We start from the raw sequence: 26,375 nt of genomic DNA, 5'->3' as shown, positions 1-26,375 counted from the left end.
CCTGTATTAATACTTGTGTGCACATCAAAATGTTTTTTTGTACAATGTGCAATTCTCATGACAGTGGAATAGGTTATTCTTAGCCAGTCTACTGCAGTAATTGTGGTGGAAAATGAGGTTAACATCCACTCATGCATGGGAAAAAAATACCGTCGAATACCGTGAAACTGGTATAATTTAGAAAAATACCATGATATAGAATTTTGGTTATTTCGCCCAGCATTATCTGGAAGCTATACTGCATGTAAGAAAGGTCTCACTTCACATCTTCTGAGGTTACAATGTTCGAGCCTTAATAGTTAGCTGTTGCAATGTGTTGAGTGTCTGCATATTCCGCCCCGCTTATCTCTCACGTGTCTGCTTCTCTACTTGTGGAGTTTACTGGATGGACTTGCTTTTTTTGCTTTGTTTATGCCCAGTCATCATTTGTTCTCATGTCCCCTATGTTCGTGTTTGCTCTGCTGGTGTCACCTGCTTTCTACTGTACCTTTTCAAATATGAGCTCTGCAACTATTTTTAAGATCTTGGTATTAAATATCTGCTCAGACCCACTTTGTGTCCCTACAGCATATATGCTAACAATAACAAGTCAGATCCTATGCCTAAAATGATACAAAATCTTTATCTTGTACTAGCTGTGTAAGTCTGTGCTGTAAAATGTCCGAGCTCCTAGAAACCATGGATTCTGGCACTTCAATCAATTAGTTTTATCGGTTGTGCATTAGCGGCTAAGCAAGGTTCTCTATCCCTGGCGTTTTCGTTTTGCCGACGTGCTCGCCTCCATTGTCTCGCAGTTAAGCGAGTTTCTCTTTCCTCTGAGGTTTTGTTTTGCCCGTGTGCTTACCTCACGTGTGTATTAGCTGATAAGTGAGGTTCTCTATCCTCTGAGGTTTCATTTTGCCGATGTGCTCACCTCCGTTGTCTATCAGTGACTAAGCGAGTTTCTCTGTCCTCGGCAGTTTTGTTTTGCCGACATGCTTGCCTTTGTTGTCTATCAGCGACTAAGCGGGTTTCTCTCTCCTCTGAGGTTTTGTTTTGCCCATGTGCTCACCTCGCGTGTGTATTAGCAGATAAGCGAGGTTCTCTGTCCTTGGCCGTTTCGTTTTGCCGACGTGCTTGCCTTTATTGTCTATCAGCAGCTAAGCGAGGTTCTCTGTCCTTGGCGGTTTCGTTTTGCCGACATGCTTACCTTTGTTGTCTATCAGTGACTAAGCAAGCTTCTCTCTCCTCTGAAATTTTGTTTTGCCCGTGTGCTCATCTCACTTGTGTATTAAGCAGGTTTATCTCTCCTCTGAGGTTTCGTTTTGCCGATGTGCTCTCCTCGTGTGTGTATTAGCGGATAAGCGAGGTTCTCTATCCCCGGCGTTTTCATTTTGCAGACGTGCTCGCCTCCATTGTCTATTAGTGGCTAAGTGAGCTTCTGTCTCCTCTTAGGTTTTGTTTTTCCCGTGTGCTTACCTCACGTGTGTATTAGCTGATAAGTGAGGTTCTCTATCCTCTGAGGTTTCGTTTTGCCGATGTGCTCACCTCCGTTGTCTATCAGTGACTAAGTGAGTTTCTCTGTCCTCGGCGGTTTTGTTTTGCCGACATGCTTGCCTTTGTTGTCTATCAGCGACTAAGCGGGTTTCTCTCTCCTCTGAGGTTTTGTTTTGCCCATGTGCTCACCTCGCGTGTCTATCAGCAGCTAAGCGAGGTTCTCTATCCTTGGCGTTTTCGTTTTGCCGACGTGCTTGACTTTGTTGTCTATCAGCGACTAAGTGAGTTTCTCTCTTCCCTGAGGTTTTGTTTTACTGATGTGCTCACCTTGCTTGTGTATTAGCGGATAAGCAAGGTTCTCTAACCCCTGTGTTTTCATTTTGCCGATATGCTCGCCTTTGTTGTCTATCAACGACTAAGCAAGCTTCTCTCTCCTCTGAAATTTTGTTTTGCCCGTGTGCTCATCTCGCTTGTGTATTAAGCGGGTTTATATCTCCTCTGAGGTTTTGTTTTGCCGATGTGCTCTCCTCGTGTGTGTATTAGCAGATAAGCGAGGTTCTCTATCCCCGGCGTTTTCGTTTTGCAGACGTGCTCGCCTCCATTGTCTATTAGCGGCTAAGTGAGCTTCTCTCTCCTCTTAGGTTTTGTTTTGCCGATGTGCTCTCCTCACGTGTGTATTAGTGGGTAGGCGAGTTTCTCTATCCCCGGCGGTTTCATTTTGCCGACATGCTTGCCTTTGTTGTCTGTCAGTGGCAAAGCAAGTTTCTCTCTCCTCTGAGGTTTCATTTTGCCGATGTGCTCACCTCGTGTGTGTATTAGCGACTAAGCTAGGTTCTCTATACTTGGCATTTTCGTTTTGCTGACGTGCTCACCTCCGTTGTCTATCAGTGACTAAGCGAGGTTCTGTCTTCTCTGAGGTTTCGTTTTGCCCATGTGCTCACCTCATGTGTCTTTTAGCGGATAAGCAAAGTTCTCTAACCTCGGCGTTTTCGTTTTGCCAATATGCTTGCCTTTGTTGTCTATTAGCGGCCAAGCGAGCTTCTCTCTCCTCTGAGGTTTCGTTTTGCCCGTGTGCTCATCTCGCTTGTGTATTAGCGAGTGGCTTCACTTTTGTGACTGAGTCACTTCATGCTGTACCCTCGCATTTCTGGTCCGGACACAAACATTTCCATGCGTAGGCGTTTATACTGTATATAAGATACTGCCTTACAAACCTGTTGCCATGGACTAAGGGTCCCAAAGCAGTAAAGAGCCTTAAAAATACTTCCAATAAGGCCTACTAGTGGGAGAAATCACATCAAAAAAAACCAGGCCAGACAAAAAAGAACCTCGAAGAATCGTTATCAAGTAAAAGATTTTTTCTTCACAAAAAAATGTTCTTCAAAAGTAATGAGGCACTGTGGAGCCCGAAAGGCAAAACAAAATTGACTGTAACACAAAGGCAATCCAAAGCAAACGAGTCCAAATACTTACTTCAATGGCAAAGTCAATACATGGAGCAAAGGGTCAAAATAATCCAAAAAAATCACAAAATCTATTGAGTTTACGAAAAGCACAAGAAGTCACTGCTCCTAAGGGCATTCAAAGGGTTTGTGGGGGATCCTCTGGATATATCTAGTGGAGGGGCAGTTCGTGGCGGAGATTGGCAGATGACCCAGTCACTTAGGGGGCCACCCACAAAACACATGGAACACAGCAGAGGCATAGAGAACAAAGCCCAAAATAAATGAACGTAACATTAACTGAAAACAATGACTCAAAAGTGAACAAAAATACAGAAAAGAAGCCGGGGAGGAAGGAAGCCCTGGCCGAAATGTAACTTCTGTTGGCATATACAGTATGGTCAAAAGTTTTTGGAGGTCTGATCATCACACCTATGTAAGCTTGTTGGACATCTCTTTCCAACATCATCAACATTAATATGGAGTTGCTCCACTGTAACAGCCTCAGGATTTTGGAGTATGTCTGCTGGAATCTGTGCGCGTTCAGCCAAAAGAGCATTTGTGAGCTGATGTCAAGATGCAGACAACTTCTCTTTGCACCAAGAAACACAGTTTCTCCCCCTGACTCCTCCTCTGTCTCATTCCCCTTATCAATACGCCCCATGAGTACAGAATTATGTATTCTGTTGTATTTCTCGTCTGAGATGTGCAGAGTGATGAGAAGAGCAGACAGGCCTGTTCATGTGGTGCTCCAGTGTTGCCCACACAGTCCTCGAGTCTCACACACCGAGTTCTGCCCGACATGATAGTCCATCCTCCAGGACACCACCAGCTTACCCACCTGCACATCTCTGAGGTTACCCCTTGAAATGGATAGTATTGAAGGCACTGGAGAAATTTTCTAACATCGTGGTACCAGATACCACGGACATCTTCAGAAGGTTCGTGGAGTCAATGCCTTAACAGGTCAGCACTATTTTGGTGGCACAAGAGGGACCTGTGCCATGTTAGGCCAGTAGTTTTAATGTTGTGGCTGATTGGTGTACAGTTCCAATGTGTTTCACGACCAGTCCAACTTCTCCTTGATGAGGACCCCCAAGTAATTGTAGCAAAGCACCACCTCTACATCCACACCTTGAATGGTGACTGGACACAGAAGCTCTTTGGTGTGGCAAAATACAAAAAGCAGTTCCTTGGTTTTTCTCATGCTGAGTGGCAGAAATTTCTTTCTTCTCCCCTGACTCCTCTCCTCTGTCTCACCCCTCTTATCAGTAGACCCAATAAGTGCAGAATCACCTGAGAATTTCTACAAGTGACCTGGGGCCTCATGTGTAACGCCGTGCGTAGAACTCGCACTATAACATGGCATAAGCACAAAAGCCGAAATGTGCTTACGCACAGAAAAATCCAGATGCAGGAATCTGTGCGTACTCCAACTTCCACGTTCTTCCGCTACATAAATCCCGATCAGCGTGAAAACTAACGCTCGTGCACGCGCTTTATGTCCCGCCCCAACTCCTCCCAGAATTACGCCTCTTTGAATATGCAAATCAATATAAATCGCCCTTAAGCTCAGCCTTCTGTGAAAAGACAATGGGAAAAGCACGGGGGAAATATAAGAATTTCATCGAATACCAAGTGGAAGCAAATGAAAAACATACAATTTGTTCAAATAAACCGTGGATATAATCAACAAAAGGAAGTTGATCGAGTGACATAGCGTGTTGGAGAAACTTGAAAGCTCACATCCACAAAATCGCACAGTGCCGGAAATAAAAAAGAAGTCAGAAATCAAAGTCGCCGTGAAAAGCCGAGTTGTAGCCCACTGTCTGAGTGTCATATGAAAGCTTATTAGGGTACAGAGAAAAAAAGGCACACAGTGGGGAAAAGCACGAAATGTCAACTTCAATCTCGACATTTCCACTTTAATCGCGTAGTTTATTTTTTCATTAAAGTAGAACATCATAAACTTCATCTTAAAATCGTTTAATTAACCAGTTTCTCAAATCACATCGTAATTAAAGTAGCACGTTAAATGCTTTGTTTTGTATTTGATCTTCTATGTGCTCTGTGTGTGTGAATCACTACTTGCTTCTTAAACCGGCTCTCTTCCTCCAACTGGACACAGAGTCCATTACATTTGTGATATTACAGCTCTCCTGAATAACTAAAATACTGAGATGTATACGTGATGTCATTTTCATGATGATAGGAGTTAAAGCACGTTATTAAACATGTGTTTCACTTCGATGAAATAATTTATTGCAGCAGTACAATCAGGGGCGGCTCTAGGCTTGTGGTGGCACTGGGCAGAGGAAGAATCGGTGGCTCCTTCGCCCACCAATGACAGTAAGGTAGCTTATGCACGGTGGATGGCCACGTCCTTTGCAGACACTGCATAGCCGCCTCGTGCTCATGACACAAGCATTTAACTTTTGCCGAAATTTGTCGCTGCGTTTTTAGCTGTGTCGTTATTTTCTCTTTCTGTTTTATATTCAATATATATTGGCGTAGCCGCCCCAAGAGTCCTTGCTTTTCTTTCCCCAAGTAACCGATCGCCACACAATCAGCTCTGTAATAGAAGTTAAGCCATCTGTAAGCTTAGCGCCGATTCTTCAAAACGTTTAAAGAACATTGAAATATCTTCGTAGTACATGTTAAATTATTCTATCCTTCACGACACTCCCAGTGAAGAATATAGATTATTTAAATGAAGTTAAAGTTTTATGTGTATAATATAATAAACATATTTTGCTGCATTTCACCTTAAAAATGATATCGTCATCATATGTAAATACACGCTTTATAAAGTGACTCAGGTTGTGAGATATTATAACTATAGTGCAAGTTTACAGTGCGGTGATTGTACTTATAAGTCCTAACAGTTCTACAAGGAGCACTTGATTGAGTGCGTTTAAAGTTCTTGGGATGAAACTGTTTCTGAACCGCGAGGTCCGTACAGGAAAGGCTTTGAAACGTTTTGCCGTGGCTGAGACAGCGTGTCCTTAAAGCTGTATACGATAATTCTCTTTCCGATCAGCTGCTGCTGTGATTCACACTCAGATACAGTGATATAAATACTCCGAGTGGTGCAGTGAGAGGAATATGGAAAAAGATGATCCGCTGTGGCAACTCCTAACGGGAGGAGCTGAAAGAAGAAGAAGAAGAAGAAGGTGCAGTGAGAGTAACAACGCTAAAGCATTTATGGTATTTGGAATACTATGGCTGTTCCCTGGACCATTATACTCTCTCACCCGGTCCTCGCATGGTCAGGGCATCCCGGCCATCGGCCACACCATCTAAATGTGTGTTGTGTGTGCGTGGGACATATTACATTTATTTAAAAAAAATGGCAGGAGAAAACCTCCTCTGTAAAATCTGATTATACTTTGGCATTGAAAGTCAAAACTGGGCTTGTGGTAGAAGCAACCAATGCTTTGCTGCCAGCTCTATGTGGTGTCTCACGCTCTCAATTACGACAAGACGGCCGCAGTCGATGTGAGCTCGGAAAAAATGACAGCTATGTCCGCGACCAAATGAACTGTAAAATATGCATTCAAAGTAAAAGGGTGCAGCCCCACCCCCAGGAGGTGAAAAGAGCCGCTATTACACGAATGGGTAAAGAAGAACAACAGGAGATTTCGTTTTTAGTCCTCAGTATACCACAACAGTAAATGTGTCATCACAAGAACGAGCCAACGACATCGAGAGAGGTTTGGGACAGCCACCCATTTAGTATGCCCTGGCTGCGAATGGGTACATAGCTGTGAGATGTTCACAGGTCAGAGTCCAAAGCAGAACTGATGGAAGTTCTCAAAGATGGCGGCTTTATTGATACGCTCAGTTACGATGAGACGGACGGAATCGATATGAGCTCGGAAAAAATGACAGCTATGTCTGCGACAAAATGAACTGTAAAATATGCATACCCAAGGGGTATGAGAAAACTAATGAATTCCTAATACGAGAATAAGGCGAAATAAAGAACAAAAAAAAAAATAAGGGGGAGTCCCGGCCATCCGCCACACACGTATGATGATACGACCTCAGCAGAACTGTAAACTCGGCTCTGCAGCACATCTCACTGCACATTTGAATGAAAAACTAAAGTGATTTCACATTGCAGTGTGTAACAGAAAATGACAAACACGCCGTACATGAACATATTCGTACAGTGTACAGAGACATTTTTTGGAGCTCCATTGTGACGTTTCACCTTCCCACTTCAGTGCAATCAAGGTGGCTGTTGATCTGTTACTTGGTCTTCAAAAAAAAAAAAAATACAATTGGAGACAAACTGCATATTTGTTGAAATATAGACCAAAATGAACATATTAAACGTGTACCGCTTTGAATGGTATTTCGGAGGCTGACCGGGTTATTTGTTTTACAATAAAACAGTTGGTTAAGGTGAAAGGTCAGTGCTACATCACAACTCGGACAATTTGAAGAAAACAAAGCTACCCGAATTGTAAATACGAGTTCGTCGAGCGTTGATGTGGTGTTTCCGCCTGGACAGCGTGGATTTACCGTCTGTCTGAGAGCATGTGAATGCAGCAGATTTGCTGCTGTTACGCCATTTAAGCTTCACTTAACTTGTGTTACTGAGCTGTTGATTTTAACTTTTCGTTTCCTTTCAGTGTCGGATCTTTTGCTCAGTTTCTCTCAGTTTTTTCCCCATAGTTATTAGTCTAATACATGAGTAGAAATGGGACACAGCAAAACCCCGAATTTTTTAAAGTTCACGGACTGGAGGAAACTGAGGGCGGGCTTTTAAGAAGAAACGCTGTGGGTGGAGCCTTTTCATCCTCTTTTTCACTACAGACTTTTTATCGAGTTGTCCCCAGATGTGAAGTCTCATCTCGAGAATCACGCCTGGCCCTGTGAGACCACCAGACGTAAACCATAACTAATGGCTGTTATTTTCCTGACTCTAGGAGCAGAATGAGGGGTGGCACGGTGGCGCAGTGGGTAGCGCTGCTGCCTCACAGTTAAGAGACCCGGGTTTTGCTTCCCGGGTCCTCCCTGCATGGAGTTTGCATGTTCTCCCCGTGTCTGCGTGGGTTTCCTCCCACAGTCCAAAGTCATGCAGGTTAGGTGCATTGGCGATCCTAAATTGGCCCTAGTGTGTGCTTGGTGTGTGGGATTGTGTGTGTGTGCCCTGTGGTGGACTGGCGCCCTGCCCAGGGTTTGTTTCCTGCCTTGTGCCCTGTGTTGGCTGGGATTGGCTCCAGCAAACCCCCGTGACCCTGTAGTTTGGATATAGCAGGTTGGATAATGGATGGATAGGGGCAGAACGAGAGATTTTCTTAACATTTAGGAAGCCAGGTACTATGAAAAGGCCATACGTTTATTGGTGTTTTTCCTAGGATGTTGTACCCTCTGCTTCTTTTTTGTCTACACTGTTTTAAGTTCAATCTGCAGTGGATAATTAAGATAATGTACTTGAATTATTAGGCGCAGGTATAGTGCTTCACACCTGTAAAGAAGAAAATCGGGCCAAGATAACCATAAGGGTAAGTGGAGAGGAGTTTGGGAGGTTTGCTCGCGTCAAAAAGGATGCAAAGAAGCAGAATATGATCCAGGAGCAGCTGAGCACATGTAATTATTCTGAGGAGCTGCCAACATTTGCTGAATTGTTAGCTGTTTTCTTATTTTATGTTGTTGATGTTGTGCATAGCCTAACAAAATGGTGATGGTGCACTCTATATGTTTTCTTCTTTTAATGTAATGTGACAGGTGGCACCCGATGCTAACCCGACTTCAACAGACTGGCACGACAACAGGTGGTAAAATATGACCTTGATTCTTTATTTGAATGTGTCTGTGGCTCGTCCTAACTGCACATTATTTGGGGGGTGGGGGTGAGGGGGGCAGGCATGGTGGCATCCAACGTTGATCTCTCTGCTCAAGCCACTGTGTATGAGGCTGTGGCATCCCACCGATGAGCCTCCTTTCATCCCATCCCAGTGGACATACAGGAGGCTCACTTTACTTCTGTATTGTGCTTTCTGTTTTGTTCTACTTTCACGTATTTGGGATCAGGGGTCCCAAAGGCACGAACCAACCCCCTTTGCTGCCTATGAGCACATCTTCTTAGTAGATTTTGCTATCTTACTAATGAAATATCTCTAGCAATAATGATAAGATTGCACTCCACAGGCCTTCCATCTTTCCAATTTTAGGCTGGTGGCCCAATATGTCTAATTGAACTTCTGCACGTAGGAGATGCTTCTCTTTATAACACTTTATGGCATTTCAAAGATGCAAAGTGTTTAATTTATTTTTCCTTTCCATTCCCCAATAGAGATGGGTAAGGAATTTTCGCTCATTGCTGTCTTTTTTTTCTATGTCACCATTTTTTCTGTGTTAAATCCGAAAAGGTCCTATTTAGAATACAAAGGAGGTCAAACCGTGTGTTGTCTTCATCTGTGCCTTCATGTGCGCTGATTTTCTGCAAGTCCTGTCCACATACGCAACTGAAACGTGAAGCACGTTACCGCTTTGGCATTCCGAATGCTTACCAGAGGAAGGGGCAATGCGCCATCTTTTTTCGGACACTGCTCTCGAGGCTTTACATCAGCCAAGTATTCATGCCTGACATTATATTGTAGACCCCGTAACCAACACATGACTTCTCTAACAGAAAGGCTAACGAGATTTTAGTATTTTTTTCAGACTACAACCGAAAACCTCCAGTTATATTTCTCTCGTAAAATACGTATCAGCAAGGGAAGACTAACTAGAGTTCATTCAGTTTCTGGAGTGTTATGTTTACTGTCGGAAAACGAGCTAAAAACATAAAAAAAGAATAGAACCATGTCAATACTAAAACCTCAACATCACTACAGTAGGAACGGTGTGTTGAGTGTCCATTACTGTACTGATGCAGATTTTGTACGTGTCCTTCATGCAACGTGCCCTATGTTCTAATCGAGGCAATACAAACGTGTTTCTTGGCACACTTCTCTTCTAAAATGAGAGGGTGGAATGTCAGTGACACATCGGCCCCCCTATTGTGGTATTACTTGCTACCAAAATGCCAGGCTTAGTGACATCCACAATTGCCCTTACGCGAACATTGACAGCTGGTACCTTGTGAATGGTGCTTAGGGGGCTAGCGTCTTTCTTCTCCTTCCACTTGATCACAATCATTCTTCCTTTTTCGCCACAAAGCTGCTTGCACCATGGTGAAGCTTCACAGGACAAATTCATCCGGCACCAGTTTCACGACCCGTGTCAGTATCCGATGACCAATTCATGGTAATGCTTTAGTTTAGGTAGTGCAAAAAGGCAAATACAGTAGTGCCTAGTATTTCGAACGTAATTCATTTCAGAAGGCCCTTTGCATTAGTGCATTGTCGGGCAACTGGTGCGCCATGGAATTTTCTAGCGGCGCCGCAAAAACTTTTGTAAAATATTTAAAATTGCTCGTGTTTTTGAACTTTTGGTTGGTTAAAAAGATAATGTTTAAAAAAATATACTTTATGTTGGAAAAACAGATAACGGAACACTTACGGAAGTGAAGTCTAAGAAATGCGAGAGACTTCAAATGATCGACGAGGAAATGCGTGTCTGTCTTTCGAAAATTGATCCTCGCATCAATCTCATATGTGCTGAAAAACAATCTCAACGTTCACATTAATTAAATTTAAGATTTACCCTTTGATTCCTTTATTAATAAAATGTCTTTCAAACTTGTAAAATTAACTGGTTTTATTGGCGACTGTCCATAGATTGTGTCGTCACGACTTTATTTATGGGCAGTCCCCCGAAAGAAAATTTTTGGACTTAGTGCGCCGCAACTCGAAAAAAGGTTGCCTTTCACTGCGTTAGTGTAATACATGAGTAGAAATGGGACACGGCAAACCCCGAATGTTTAAAGTTCACGGACTGGAGGAAACTGAGGGCGGGCTTTTAGGAAAAAAAACACTGTGGGCGGAGCCTTTTCAGCCTCTTTTCATTACAGACTTTTTAGGGAGTTGTCCCCAGATGTGAAGTCTCATCTCGAGAATCACGTCTGGCCCTGTGAGACCACTAGACATAAAATGTAAACCGTAACTAATGGCTGTTATTATGCTGACTCTAGGGGTAGAAACATTTTCCCAACATTTAGGATGGCAGGTACCTCATCTATTGGTGCTTTTCCTAGGGTGTTGTACACTCAGCTTCTTTTTTGTGCACACCGTTTTAAGTTCAGTTAAGATAATTTACTTGAATTATTAGGTGCAGGTATATTGGTTCACACCTATGAAGAAGAAAATCAGGCCAAATAACCGTAAGGGTAAGTAGACAGGAGTTGGAGTATGTCTGGACCAGCAAGGCCTTTGAAAAGTTTGGGTGGGTTGCTCACAAATGAGCACAATCTGATCCAGGAGCAGCTGAGCACATGTAAAGAAAGGCACTTTGAATCGTTCAAAGTCTGAATCCGTTTTCCCCGTTAGAAGTAATGAAAGTGAATTAATCTGTTCCCACACCCTAAACAATACAATACACCCTAAACTTAAACAGCAAATACACATAATTTAAGGAAAACATAACACAATTATATGCCCTAAATATGAACGCTTTCAAGGCAACTCAGGCCCCTTCTTCAGGCGAGATGTAGTCATTAGGGGCCTATGAGGTGCATATTGTAATCTTTCTAGTTAGCCAATAAAAGGGGTTCATTTTGCTTGACTTCTCACTGTATTACACTAATAAAATGTAATGTATGGCGGCACGCATAGACGCAGCGGCTCGATGGTCTTCCTTTCGGTGCTTTGCTCATCCCTCTGTGTATGTGTTGCTGTTTGTCATAATGACATTCTGCTTGGCGAAATAACATCCACAGCTGGCACGATCTTCTAAAAATAGGACTATGCAGTGAGCGGACCGTTATAGCTGAGTTTCTCTGCTTCCATGACATCCCGGCAGACATAGCCAGGCAGAAGAGGGGCTGCAGGGCGGGCATCCTGGTGAGGCTACAGAGACGACCACACAAGCCACGTCTTTTTAGCGTTTTTCCCATCGCCGAGATGTTTTTACGCGTTGTTTCCAGTTCTCCTGTGGTCACTTCAATCGACTGCACGGGGTTTGGAATGCCAGACACTCGTCTCTCTTGAGGTTCCCAAGATATGAGGCCAAAGGGCAGGATTGTACCGAGGCACTGATCCGGAGAAGGTTACAAACAAATTCCTGCAAGAGCACCACGATTGTGTCCAAGATTTGAGGACACATAATGATGTATAATTGTTAAGCCAATTAAAAGTCCTTTCTGTAAATTGAAACGATGCTCATCTCGAGAGCACCATCTCTGATTTGCCAAAAATCAACCTAGCATCGACAGCACATTGTACACCAGGGGTCCTCAATCACGTGTCCTGGAGGGCCACAGGGGCTTCAGGTTTTTGCTCCAACCCAATTTCTTAATAAGAAGCCCTTATTGCTTAAGAAACACTCCTGCTTCACTTTAGTCGTCTCGCCTGTTAAGATTATGAACCCATATTGCTTATTTTAGTCTTAAACAGCTGCATACTTGTTTTTTTTATTGCTCCTAATTAGTAATAACAATAAGAGACCAGCATGTCTACATTTAGCTTGTTACCATTGTGTGTATTTATCACTCACTATTGGGTTTAATTAAATACTTGGAAGGATAGTGAAGGGAAAAAAGTGAAGGACTGAGAACTACTCCTCCATTTTAGCCTTCAAATCATTTGGATGATATCCTTAAAAAGGGGTAGAAAATCTAGGATATGTGCAGGGCCGGATTTACACATTTCTACACCTTAGGTGAAAGCACATAATTAATGTTATATAATTATAATTAAAATATAATAGTTTATTTTTGAAACCTATTAGCACTGAAAACAATCTTCATAATCTTTGAACCACATTATATTTTTAATTAACTCTTTCAGGGCTGATGTTGACTTTTGTCAAAATTCAGGGGTAGAGGACAGTAATCAGCTGTAAACTGCAACAAAACTCACCCTTACATTTTAGTTCGACTCTTTTTACTAGAAAGAAAGTTGCATAGCTTTGTTGATTGAACCTCGATTCCCAATGCGTGCACGAGTAGCGAAGAGCAAACAACCTCTAAAATGGCATCAACATCTGGTGAGACACCAAAGCTAATGTGCAAAGCAAAACTTTTCCATGGACATTTTTTGTCATTTCGTTGAATAGGACTCTGACTTGTCGGACTCCATGTCTGATGCAAGTGAACTGGAGATGGATATTGAAAATGAAAGTGAGGTGCCAGCATCAGCAGATCGGTCCCCAGCTGATCATGGTGCTGAACACTTTTGTGTAGCTGGTGTGCCTACAGCAGCATTTGCCTGGGATGACAAGAGGTTACAACCCATATTGCGTCACACTGCGACCACCAGCGCCACCCACCTGCCAGTCAGCTGGCCCACTATGCATTCCTGCTGACCATCGAAGTGCCCCTCTCCTTAGATGCCAAACATGCGCCAACAGCAGACACAGATATTTTAGCAGCAACAGATATTTTAGGTGGATTTATGTGAGAAAGCGTTGCTTTGTGTGCTTTTCAGAAAACTACGTTTTTTGTAAAAAATATGCAGCCCTCAAAGAGTTAAAAACTACACTGCTTATGAAATTGCATAACTTTAACACCTACAAATAAAACTTTCCATCAGATTTCTTCAAGTCGTCTTAAATGCCTACTAGAATTTCTTCCTTCGCACGTTTGTCCATGAAAAGGCTCCAGTTGTTTCATTGAAGTCGAGTCTGACTTTCAGGCTTACGGCCCTGAGTAAACTAAATGGTATATAAAAGTAGTGACGACATATTTTACATACCTACTATCAGTAGATATGTAGAAGTCAAGTGATATGAGTGTAGTGAATCACTTGGAATCACTATTGTAAAGCCAAATTTGGAATTTTCCTTTAATACATGGTTTACGCTGAGTGTGTGAGAGAGAAATAGCAAATGCTTTTTGCCTGTGAAATGAGCTGTAGAGATGGGCAACATACCACTTCATTTATTTAATATACAGTATATGGATGTAAATTTAAAAAAACAGCATTTTATATGGCCTTTTCAAAATAATACTGAAAAAATGGTCAATATTTGGTTGTTATTTCTTCTGTATATACGTCCCCCTGGCTGCCGCGCCCTCGGCCACGGCCTAGGTTGGCCTTATGGGAAATCCGACCCTGGATATGAGAATAACCTGTGTGACAAGAAAGAGTCCAATACATCATAAAGGTTTGGGGCAGCCACACGTACAGTGGTGTGAAAAACTATTTGCCCCCTTCCTGATTTCTTATTCTTTTGCATGTTTGTCACACTAAATTTTTCTGATCATCAAACACATTTAACCATTAGTCAAATATAACACAAGTAAACACAAAATGCAGTTTTTAAATGATGGTTTTTATTATTTAGGAAAAAAAAATCCAAACCTACATGGCCCTGTGTGAAAAAGTAATTGCCCCCTTGTTAAAAATCACCTAACTGTGGTGTATCACACTGGAGTTCAATTTCCGTAGCCACCCCCAGGCCTGATTACTGCCATACCTGTTTCAATCAAGAAATCACTTAAATAGGAGCTGCCTGACACAGAGAAGTAGACCAAAAGCACCTCAAAAGCTAGACATCATGCCAAGATCCAAAGAAATTCAGGAACAAATGAGAACAGAAGTAATTGAGATCTATCAGTCTGGTAAAGGTTATAAAGCCATTTCTAAAGCTTTGGGACTCCAGCGAACCACAGTGAGAGCCATTATCCACAAATGACATAAACATGGAACAGTGGTGAACCTTCCCAGGAGTGGCCGGCCGACCAAAATTACCCCAAGAGCGCAGAGACGACTCATCCAAGAGGTCACAAAGACCCCAGGACAACGTCTAAAGAACTGCAGGCCTCACTTGCCTCAATTAAGGTCAGTGTTCACGACTCCACCATAAGATAGAGACTGGGCAAAAACGGCCTGCATGGCAGATTTCCAAGACGCAAACCACTGTTAAGCAAAAAGAACATTAGGGCTCGTCTCAATTTTGCTAAGAAACATCTCAATGATTGCCAAGACTTTTGGGAAAATACCTTGTGGACTGATGAGACAAAAGTTGAACTTTTTGGAAGGCAAATGTCCCGTTACATCTGGCGTAAAAGGAACACAGCATTTCAGAAAAAGAACATCATACCAACAGTAACATATGGTGGTGGTAGTGTGATGGTCTGGGGTTGTTTTGCTGCTTCAGGACCTGGAAGGCTTGCTGTGATAGATGGAACCATGAATTCTACGGTCTACCAAAAAATCCTGAAGGAGAATGTCCGGCCATCTGTTTGTCAACTCAAGCTGAAGCGATCTTGGGTGCTGCAACAGAACAATGACCCAAAACACACCAGCAAATCCACCTCTGAATGGCTGAAGAAAAACAAAATGAAGACTTTGGAGTGGCCTAGTCAAAGTCCTGACCTGAATCCAATTGAGATGCTATGGCAGGACCTTAAAAAGGCGCTTCATGCTAGAAAACCCTCAAATAAAGCTGAATTACAACAATTCTGAAAAGATGAGTGGGCCAAAATTCCTCCAGAGCGCTGTAAAAGACTCATTGCAAGTTATCACAAACGCTTGATTGCAGTTATTGCTGCTAAGGGTGGCCCAACCAGTTATTAGGTTTATTACTTTTTCACACAGAGCCATGTAGGTTTGGATTTTTTTTTCTCCCTAAATAATAAAACCCATCATTTAAAAACTGCATTTTGTGTTTACTTGTGTTATATTTGACTAATGGTTAAATGTGTTTGATGATCAGAAACATTTTGTGTGACAAACATGCAAAAGAATAAGAAATCAGGAAGGGGGCAAATAGTTTTTCACACCACTGTATATTGTTTTTCCCGCCTGCAAAAGTCGAAATAAGTAGCACGATGTTCATAGAACAGAGTCCAAAACAGAACTGATCACAAGAGACAAAGATGGAGGCTTTAAAGGCCCGTATAGGAAATGACGTCATCTAAAGGGCCGGAATCGGAAGTGATGTCGTCTGGCCCAGAAGTGACGTCAGCAAAGGGACCGGCACAGGAAGTGATGTCTTCTGAGGCGCTGGAACCTTGCAGGATTTCCCGGGAAAGGTATGTAGGGAACTGAGAAAGACAGTCAGGCGCACTCCGCCACCCCGTGGTTGGATGTTTTATTACAATTACTTTAATAATGCCTCCTACTCGTACGTGTGTGCCACACCTGACACAGCAGAGTTAAAGCACTAACAAGCCATGAAGTTAAATTATGGGCAAGAATTGCTTTCTGATTAAGTAACCAGCTTTGAACAAAAACCTGCAGCCACTGCGGCCCTCCAGGACTGGCATTGAGGACCCCTGTTGTACACAATGCACCTTCAGAAAGTCCTCAGACCCCTTTAACGTCACAGCCTTGTGCTAAAATCGTTTCAATTATTTGTTTTCCTTCCTCAGGCGACACTCCATTACCCCATGCAGGGCTCCAAATGGGCATCGACTGGCACAGACCTAGTATTGGGTGCAGATGCCAATGTGCCCCGCTTCGTCCCGGCATAGGAAGGCTTTATAGCATTTTTTCCCCCCAAATGAAGCTCTGGTCTGTTGTTCTGCTGTCTGCCTTTGTCTCAGGTCTCTTCACAAGCGTCACCGTGGTTTGAGTGTATCTGTCAGCTCTTGCTGTAGTTCGCCTCATTTGATTTCTCTGGCAGTCTCTGTGTGCAGTCCTCAGTTTTGTTGCAATGGCTTTTGCGGTATTGTTTTGTCATTTTTTTATTGTTGTTAAGATTTGCATTTCTTCATGTGTTTGAATGGTTCACATTTGAAGTTTGTCCTGGAAAATGTTTGGAATTGAAATCCTGAGGCAGGAACTCTGGATAATAGGAAAGGCCGTCTCTGTACGCGCCTTCTCTCAATTCCAGGTACACGCTTTATAAATTAGATAAAGTTCTATGACTGCAACCAAGGAATAATGCCATGTTTTCTAATAAAGTATATGAGAGACGCAGTATGTATGAGAAAAAAGTACAAAGTTATTTCAATGGATTGTGAATGTAGCATCACTTCTTTGCTTGTGCTAATGATGAAAAATGCAATGTGTTTCAGATCTGTGACATGTATCTCGACCACTTTGTAATTATTATGGAGTATGTTGCCTCTTTTTCTGGTTATTTTAGTGTAATGTTTGAAAAATACACCCCTTCTTTATGTGTCTTGTGCTGTGGTATTTGTTATGTGACTGTAAGTTTGACAGCCTCTGGAAGGTGAAGATGTGCGTGTCGGGTACGTCGAGGATTGAAAAGTCTGTGAATGAAGAACACTGGCGACTGCTTTTACTCTTAAGATGGCCACGGGTTTGTTAGGCGTTCTAAGGTAAACTGCAATGGCTTCTTTTCTGTGGTTATTACTGATTACTTATATTGAGATGAGAAAGCACAAGGTAGAAACTGATGAGACTTACATGGAAACCAGCAATATCTGTCTATTAATTTAAAAATGAACTAAGGCCAATTGACAACGGATGCGATTAAAATTCTAAAAGTGAAAGTCAAAAATAAAGTTGGAGACCTGGAGACCTCGGCTAACTGGCTGCCAGCACCCTCCTGGGTTTTCTCTAGTGAAGTCTGTGCTGCCTGTTCAATCTGATAAGAGAGAATAATTCCATCCAATGATTTCAATGCTCCTTTGTCTGAGATGCGGGAGAGTAGCCTGGCAGTAGAGTAGTGGCACCAAATGCCAAATCAAGATACAGAGAAGAGAAACAGAATAGAACAAGGCTAGTAATGGATAAAACATATTTCATACTTATGATTCATATACAAATGACTAACAGATATGCAGTATGCACAGCTAATCAGCAGCTCTAGTCAGGGTATGCTGGACAAACGTCATGAGTCTTCAGCCTCTGAGAGTGAAGGGGCATCTCGCATATTAGCAGCCAGACACGCATTCCATAGCTGTGGGACCCTCTAACAAAAAGCTCGATCTGTCATTTATGGAATCCTTGGAATCTTAAGTAGGCCGACATCCTGAGAACTCAATCCGCACTCTGATTTATAAGTAATGATAATGATAATCCCTTGGTCTCCAAGAAGTACAGATTTGCCAGCCACTCCACTGTGTTTTTGCTTTTCACATACTTAATAAAGATGTACAGAATAAATTGGTAATGACAGAGAGAGAGGAAAGGGACTATATAAGAAATAGATAGATAGATAGATAAGAAAGGCACTATATAACTGATAGATAGATAGATAGATAGATAGATAGATAGATAGATAGATAGATAGAAAGGCACTATATAATAGATAGATAGATAGATAAAAAAGGCACTATATAACTGATAGATAGATAGATAGATAGATAGATAGATAGATAGATAGATAGATAGATAGATAGATAGATAGATAGATAGATAGATAGATATGAAAGGCACTATATAATAGATAGATAGATAGATAGATAGATAGATAGATAGATAGATAGATATGAAAGGCACTAAATAATAGATAGATAGATAGATAGATAGATAGATAGATAGATAGATAGATAGATAGATAGATAGATAGATAGATAGATAGATTGAAAGGCACTATTTAATAGAACAGAAAATGCTTATTAAACGTTTGTTCCTTCCAAAGTCCCCGGGGTTGAAATCCTCAGCATTTTCAGGTCAGAATGATTCATCATTAGAGTGTTGCAAACAGAGTGAGTCATTTTTGTTTCTGAGTTAATAGACATTAACATGGATGATTTAACGTACTTTTCTAGGCAGCAATGTGCTCGAATTCAGTCAGCATTTTGATGTCTGGATCACACATTTTAGTTCTAATCCTAATGTGGTTTCTTTTGTTATCATGGCTCCTTCACATAGATGTCCAGTCCCCTTTCTGCCTTTTCCCCTCAGTCCGATCACACCTGATGAAATCTGCTCAGCGTTAAAATAGCATCTGAAACAAGACGTTTAAGGTGGCTCTCCACAGTTTGCACTTTCGTATCTGCTAAATGGTAAATGGTGAAGTCATGGACTAGGTAACTCAATGTACATAAAGTTCTAAAAACAATTCCAAAAATGCCCACTAGAGGGTGGTATACCACCAATCTCCGACTAGATAATAAGGCCAACACAGAATCTTTATAAAATTAAAAAGGCTTATTTCCACAAGAATGTTCTCAAACAAAATCAATCTCTGTAGACTACAAAAAGGCAGCATGTAGTTGCCCAAAACAAAAGGCAGTCCAGGAAAACAGGGTCCCAGTACAGAAATCCAAAGCAAGGTAAATAAAGGAGCAAACATGTTGAAAATCCAGTAAGCCACAAAAGCAGGGAAAAAGGAACAAATATATGTTCAAAATGAACTGCCAGGAATAGTGAAAGACCCTCCTAATGTCAGCTCCTGGTGGTGAGTGACAGGCAGTGTATGTATTATAACTTGCTTTGTAAGTCACCTTAGATAAAGATGCCTGCTAAATCAATACTAGTAGTAATAATAGCACTAGCTTTCCAAAGAGACGTTGATAGAGCTAATAAGAATGTAGAATTGAGCAGATTTCGCTGTTATCTTAGGGGCACAACTGCTGTGTAGATTTAGCACACCTGCCTCACAGGTCCTGGACCCCCAAATAAAGAGAGCTGATTGTGGGAGCAATGCAGTCCTCAATCAACAATAACAACATTTAATATTAAAGAATAAGTCACAATATAGCCATTCCATTGTGGGAAATATGCCACCTAATTTTAATATTGACTGATCAAACCAAATCAAATGTTATTTTGCTATTGAATAGCTGTGTTAGTTATTTAAAAATATGTAAGAAACACACCCTTGCTGAGCAAATTCACAGTACAACTGCTTATCCCTGCCGTTATGGAATCAGCCAATCATGTGGCAGCAACACAATGTATAAAACCCAGCAGATGCAGGTCAGGAACTTCAGTTTGTGTTCACATCAAACTACAGAATGGGGGAAAAAATGATTTGGATCGTGGCGAGATTGTGGGTGCCAGTTAGGCTGGTTTGAGTGTTTCTGTAACTGCTGATCCCCTAGGATTTTCACACACATAACCGTCTGCAGAGTTTACTCAGAATGGAGCAAATAAAGCACTTCCAGTTAGCAGAAGTTCTGTGGATGTGGGAGGTCAGAGGAGAATGGCCATACTGATTTAAAGCTGACAGAAAGGCTACCAGTAACTCAGATGACCACTTTGTACAACCATGAGGAGCAGAAGAGCATCTCAGGATTCGCCGCCACACGTCAAACCCCGAGGGTGATGGGCTACAACAGCAGAACATCACGTTGGGTTCCACTCCCGTCAGCCAAAAACAGGACGCTGAGGCAGTAGTTGGCACTGGCTTTTCAAAACTGGATGGTTAAAGACTGGAAAAACGTGGCGTGGTCTGATGGATCCCAATTTCTTAAATTTTTAAATTAAACTTTCATTTTCCGGGGATTTCCTATGCATCATTAGCTTCACACTGTAAAGCACCAGTGAGGGTGAGATATGCATGTTTTAAAAATGTATGGAAAACGCTTAACTTCAGAGCACAATTTTGGGTGGCAAACACATAACTAGCCTGATCGTAAAGAAATGACTTCGAAAATACCAAACATATCCTTCAACACGGAGGTCAAGTGCTTATGCTTGATGGGTGAGCATGAAAAAGCAGAAGGCCTGGCGGAACATAAAGCCACCAACTTTTGAAAGCAAAAAGACCTCCTCACACGGCAACGGAAGGAGAAATGGGTGAATATGATGCATAGTGACATCGACATGACGAGAGGGACATTTCTCACCTCCACCTAACACTCTTCCACTTGAATAACTCAACTCTTAACAGAGCAGCCATTTTGATGACTTGCCTGTGGGCCTCTCAAGACTCAACTGTGTGAAAGTTAAATCTGAAAAGCAACCATCAATCCTTCCATATAAAAGGAGAATGAGAAGACGGTCAAGCAAGTGGTGAACATTCAGACCGTGTGGTTCATTGGGTGAGCCGCTTTGTAGTCTCCTTAGCGTTACGTTTGTCCCCAGAAAGACAAAAAGAGAAACATGTAAATACCAAAATGTTAACATAAATATTGTAGGAAAGGTCGGTCTAGTGTCCACTGTTGTACTGGTGCACATTAGTACTGTGACCTGTAGGGGTGCTGGTGCTGCAGCCCGCTCCCCGACTCTCAACACAAAAGGCTTGGACACAAGATCACTAATGAATTGTGGAGTTTTATTGTGTGAAACTCTGACAAGGAAGAGTTTCCCACACCACCTACACAATTCCACTTATAATACACCGTACTCTTGTCTCCTCTGTTCCGCTCCACCAGCAAGCTTTGTCCTCCTCATCCTCATCCGAACTCTGGATCCCAGAGTTGAGGCAGGCAGCTCCTTTTATATAAAACCTGGGAGTACTTCCAGTGTCCCAAAACTGTGGCCAAGGGAGCACTTCCGGGTCCCGATGAACTACAGTCGTGACCCAAAGTTTAGAGAATGACACAAGTGTTGGTTTTCACAAAGTTTGCTGCTTCATTGTTTTTAGATCTTTTTGTCAGATGTTTCTGTGGAAGACTGATATAGAATTGCAAGCATTTCAGAAGTTTCAAAGGCTTTTATTGACAATGACATGAAGTTTATGCTCAGAGTCCATATTTGCAGTGTTGGCCCTTCTTTCTTTTTCAAAACCTCTGCAATTCACCCTGGCAGGCTGGCTATCAACTTCTGGGCCAAATCCTGACTGATGTCAGCCCATTCTTACAGAATCAGAACTGGTGGCTTTTTGTTTGTCCACTTGCCTCTTGAGGATTGACCACCACAACATCTCAATCGAGAGGTTCCTGGCCATGGACACCAAATTTTGATATTTTGGCCCCCAAGCCACTTAGTTCTCAATTTTTGCCTTACAGCCCGGTGCTCCATCATGCTGGAAAAGGCATTTTGTTGGTCACCAAACTGTTCTTGGGTGGTGGGGAGAAGTTGCTCTCGGAGGAGTTCATTGCAGTTGACTTGTTCTTGAAGACTCAGACCCCTTAATTGTTTCTTTCTCCCTGCCAAACAATAGTGAGATACGAAATGAGCCAAAACATGACCGGCAAACTGTGTCCGTCATGCAATATCTGAAAATAAAGAAAGATGAAGGTGTCAGAAATGCTGATCTGCTCAGGTCCACAAAACATTTTAACGGTGCTCTTTGAAAAGAGAAAAGCCATGGAATTCAAGAACGGGTTTAATTAACTACAATAATTGAGCAACTGGTTGGAGTGAAATTAGTTGGAGTTTGAGGCCCTGACTTAGATGGTCTTCTTGTTGGCTCACTCACTTCACATTTCATTTCTGTTTGGGTGCCATTTATGGAAAGAAATGAAGCAATGGAATGGAATCTTAAAAAAAGTCCATTAAAATGAATTCAAAAGACGTTAACGAGCAGCAAAAACTGGTTACCAATTAAGAAAAGGGTTGGAATGTAAAACCTGCAGCCACTGTGGGTCCTCCAGGACTGGAGTTTGAGAACCCTGTCATAGATGGTCTCCCATCCAAGTACTGGCTGGGCCTGAACAGGCTTAACTTCAAGTCTATGACCTGATCTGAAGTGCAGGTGGGATGGCAGCCTATTGCTATTATTGCTGAAATAGCAGCGCCAGCCAAAGATGATTGCCACTTTCAATGGCTGCTTCTCTAAAGACACAAAAGAAACTGCTGCCATGCTTCATACTGAACAGCAAAGCAAAAAAGGAACTTCACACAAAAAATGACAAAGCGACAACAGATTGCAGATAATGAACAATTTTCCAAAATGGGGATTTTATGTGTTTGCAACACGTTTAGGTTTTCTGTGTGTGCTTCTTTTTAAAGCTTCTTCTTCTTCTATCGACTGCTCCTGTTAGGGGTTGCCACAGTGGATCATCTTCTTCCATATCGTCCTGTCTTCTGCATCTGGTAACTTTTTTTTAAAGCTAAAGACAAAACAAAATAAATAAATGAAGTGAATTATTGGAGCAACCATGACAAAATGTAATAAGAGAGAGAAGAAATACACTCCCTATGAAGAGAGGTCTGTGAATATGTTAGTTTGCCTTATTGATTTATTTGTGATATTTTATATATATATATATATATATATATATATATATATATATATATATATATATGTGTACATTATAAATATGTACAGATATATATATATATACAGATACATATTTGCAAAATCAGGATGTACCGCTCATTTCACAGAACTGACATGAATGTCACGTCGACTCAGGTCAAATATGGATCAGCTAAGATGGAATAATTTGCCGTTAATATCAGTCGAGAATAACTAGCTTCATCGGTCGGATTTTCAGTGACAGCAATGAAGACTTCTTAGCCGTGGAGGAAACTCGTTTAACAGACTCCTCTAAGGTAATCATGCAGACTTGCTTTTTATTCCTTCTTATCATTGTGTTTTTATTGATAATAAATTTAAAGAAATAAAATGTAGACATTCATCAATGGAAATGCAGGTGCAGCCCTGTGTGCCTCTTATGGATGTCAAGCTGTAGACCATCATGTTGTCTCATGTTATCTAGCAGTCATATTTCATTTTGCTTTGTTGTTCTCATCTATTAGAAGTGTTGGTAAAGTGCCACTTTGGTGGTCCGGATTCAAATGCCAGCCTTGACACTGTTGTCTTACGTAGTGGAGATTGCACATCCTCCTGATGACTGTGTGGGGTTTCTCTGAGGACTTCTTGTTTAATTGTGAATTGTGTAGCTTGAACGGTTCCTTAAGTGTAATGTAAAATGAAAACCTGATAGGTGGGGGGCTTAGAATCCCACTTGCTTTAATCCTCAAGCAGTACGGCTTCATTTACAAGCACTAAGGTCTGATTAAAGGAATATTCCAGCAAAACATTGCATTTTTTTAGATGTTACTGGGCGGCACGGTGGCACAGTGGTAGCGCTGCTGCCTCGCAGTTAGGAGACCCGGGTTCGCTTCCCGGGTCCTCCCTGCGTGGAGTTTGCATGTTCTCCCCGTGTCTGCGTGGGTTTCCTCCCACTATCCAAAGACATGCAGGTTTGTTGGATTGGCGATTACAAATTGGCCCTGGTGTGTGTTTGTGTGTGTCCTGCGGTGGGTTGGCACCCTGCCCAGGATTGGTTCCTGCCTTGTGCCCTGTGCTGGCTGGGATTGGCTCCAGCAGACCCCCGTGACCCTGTATTCGGATTCAGCGGGTTAGAAAATGGATGGGTGGATGGATAGATGTTACTTAATCCATGTAGTTTGTAATGATGGTCAAGAACAAGTTTTAATCTCATATTTTCATGCCGGTGGCAAAGTTTCTGATATAATAGGAGTCTAGGCAGTGGACAACAGTAAATAATCTCAAAACATGTCACACAATCCACATGAAAAGTCATCCAGTTGTATGTATTTTACTAAAACATTGTTAAACTAGCTGTGCTGCCCATTTAAGAGGAGTTGAAGTCTAAATAATCAAAGCAGACCTTAGCATTAACATTTGCAGTGCACCATGCAACATGTGTGTCTCTGTTATATGCCATTTGGTATGGGATTCACAAAAGCAATGTTAATATTTGTGATGTGCCATCTGTTGGAATGAAAAATGCAAGGCAGATGTCTCTGTTATATTCCATTTAGTATGGGGTTTGTAAAAACAGTGTACATGTTTGTGGTGCGCTATCTGTTGGACTGAAAAATGCAATACATTTTTAAAAAATATTTGTGATGTGCCATCTTTTGGAATGACAGAGATCCTCTGTGGGTGGACGTACAGACAGACACACATACACATCCTTTTATTAAGGTGGATCAATCACCTCCAGAATTTTGACTGTTGTAAATGAAAATGAAACAAACGTTTTAATTGTAGACCCACATGTATACTCATATCCACAACTGGAGCACCCCAGGATTACTTAGCATCAGTTAAACTGTGAAAGCTGCACAAAGGTGAACTGACCTTCCACTTGTTGATGCACAAGTACGAAGGAGATTCTCTTCCTCATTGTTTGGATTTGGCGTCTTCACCAAGGTAAGAAGGATACAAGGCCTCCAAAAACAAGTGAGGGATTAGACCAGTACTCTAACTGGTCTGTCCAGCCAGAAGTTCATCTGAACTCAGTCAGACCCCTCATACTTCCTGCTGGCTCAGAAATAGGGAGCTGGCAAAACAAATAGAAATATAAAAAAATATATAACAAAACCCCCAAAAGAGGAGGGATGACGGTAAACCCCTGGCTTGCATTATAAAGACAAATGAAGATTTATTAACAAAAACAAGCAAAACAAAATGCATAGAAAAGTTCAAAAGAGTAAAAAGAGGCACAACGCAGTTGCCAGAAAGGAACTCCTAAATAAACAAATCTAAATGCTCAGTCCAAAACTTGGAATCCTTAAAACAGAAGCAAGAAGTCACAAAAAACAAAATTCTACAAGACATAGCAATACTCACACAAACCTCCAGCAAACAAAATGATCTCCAACTCCTGAGCCTTCTCAACTAATTTAAATAGCCTGGGGGTGGGCTTAGAAATGGTGACATTGGCGTGTCCCCGCCTCCTGGTCTACCACCAACAAGCAACGAGGAACATAAGTACATTTAAAGGGACAGTATATAATTACAAAGTCACATATGAAACCAACAATATAACACATAGATATCGAAAATAATAACTCAAAACTAACAAAATCAGCAATCTATATAAACTGCTCAAAAAAATTAAAGGAACACTTTGAAAACACATCAGATCTCAATGGGAAAAAGAAATCCTCCTGGATATCTATACTGATATAGACTGGGTAATGTGTTAGGAACGAAAGGATGCCACATCGTTTGATGGAAATGAAAATGATCAACCTACAGAGCCCTGAATTCAAAGACGCCCCAAAAATCAGAGTGAAAAAATGATGTGGCAGGCTAGTCCATTTTGCCCAAATTTAATTACAGCAACTCCAAATTGTACGCAGCACTTTGTATGGCCCCTGTGTTCTTGTATACATGCCTGACAACATCAGTGCCTGCTTCTAATGAGATGACAGATGGTGTTGTGGGGGATCTCCTCCCAGATCTGGACCAGGGCATCACTGAGCTCCTGGACAGTCTGAGGTGACACCTGGTGGCATTGGATGGACCAAAACATAATGTCCCAGAGGTGTTCTATTGGATTTAGGTCAGGAAAGTGTGGTGGCCAGTCAATGGTATCAATTTTTCATCCTCCAGGAACTGCCTGCATACTCTCACCACATGAGGCCAGGAATTGTCGTGCACCAGGAGCCACTGTACCAGCATAGGGTCTGACAATGGGTCCAAGGATTTCATCCTGATACCTAATGGCAGCCAAGGTGCCTTTGTCAAGCCTGTAGCGGTCTGTATGACCCTCCATGGATATGCCTCCCCAGACAATCATTAACCCACCACCAAACTGCTCATGCTGAATGATGTTACAGGCAGCATAATGTTCTCCATGGCTTCTCCAGACCCTTTCACTTC

At 41.9% G+C, this 26,375-nt stretch overlaps 1 protein-coding gene across 6 annotated transcripts in view; it reads left to right on the top strand.

Moving 5' to 3' along the window:
* plppr1 (phospholipid phosphatase related 1) overlaps nt 1-26,375 on the top strand; it is a 235,645-nt gene that overhangs the window by 173,415 nt on the left and 35,855 nt on the right. For 3 of the 6 annotated variants that reach the window (XM_039759728.1, XM_039759722.1, XM_039759725.1), the window contains one exon: nt 8,658-8,707. The exons of 1 other annotated variant lie outside the window; for it this stretch is intronic. In XM_039759728.1, coding sequence (XP_039615662.1) covers nt 8,658-8,707 — 50 coding nt within the window. The remainder of the gene's footprint in view (nt 1-8,657; nt 8,708-26,375) is intronic. 2 more of the 6 variants (XM_039759723.1, XM_039759724.1) reach the window with 1 other exon arrangement.

The sequence above is a fragment of the Polypterus senegalus genome, chromosome 7 (genome assembly GCF_016835505.1).
Source record: "Polypterus senegalus isolate Bchr_013 chromosome 7, ASM1683550v1, whole genome shotgun sequence".
Taxonomy (NCBI): domain Eukaryota; kingdom Metazoa; phylum Chordata; class Cladistia; order Polypteriformes; family Polypteridae; genus Polypterus; species Polypterus senegalus.
The sequence above is the reverse complement of the archived record's forward strand: the minus strand, read 5'-3'. Positions and strand labels throughout refer to the sequence as shown.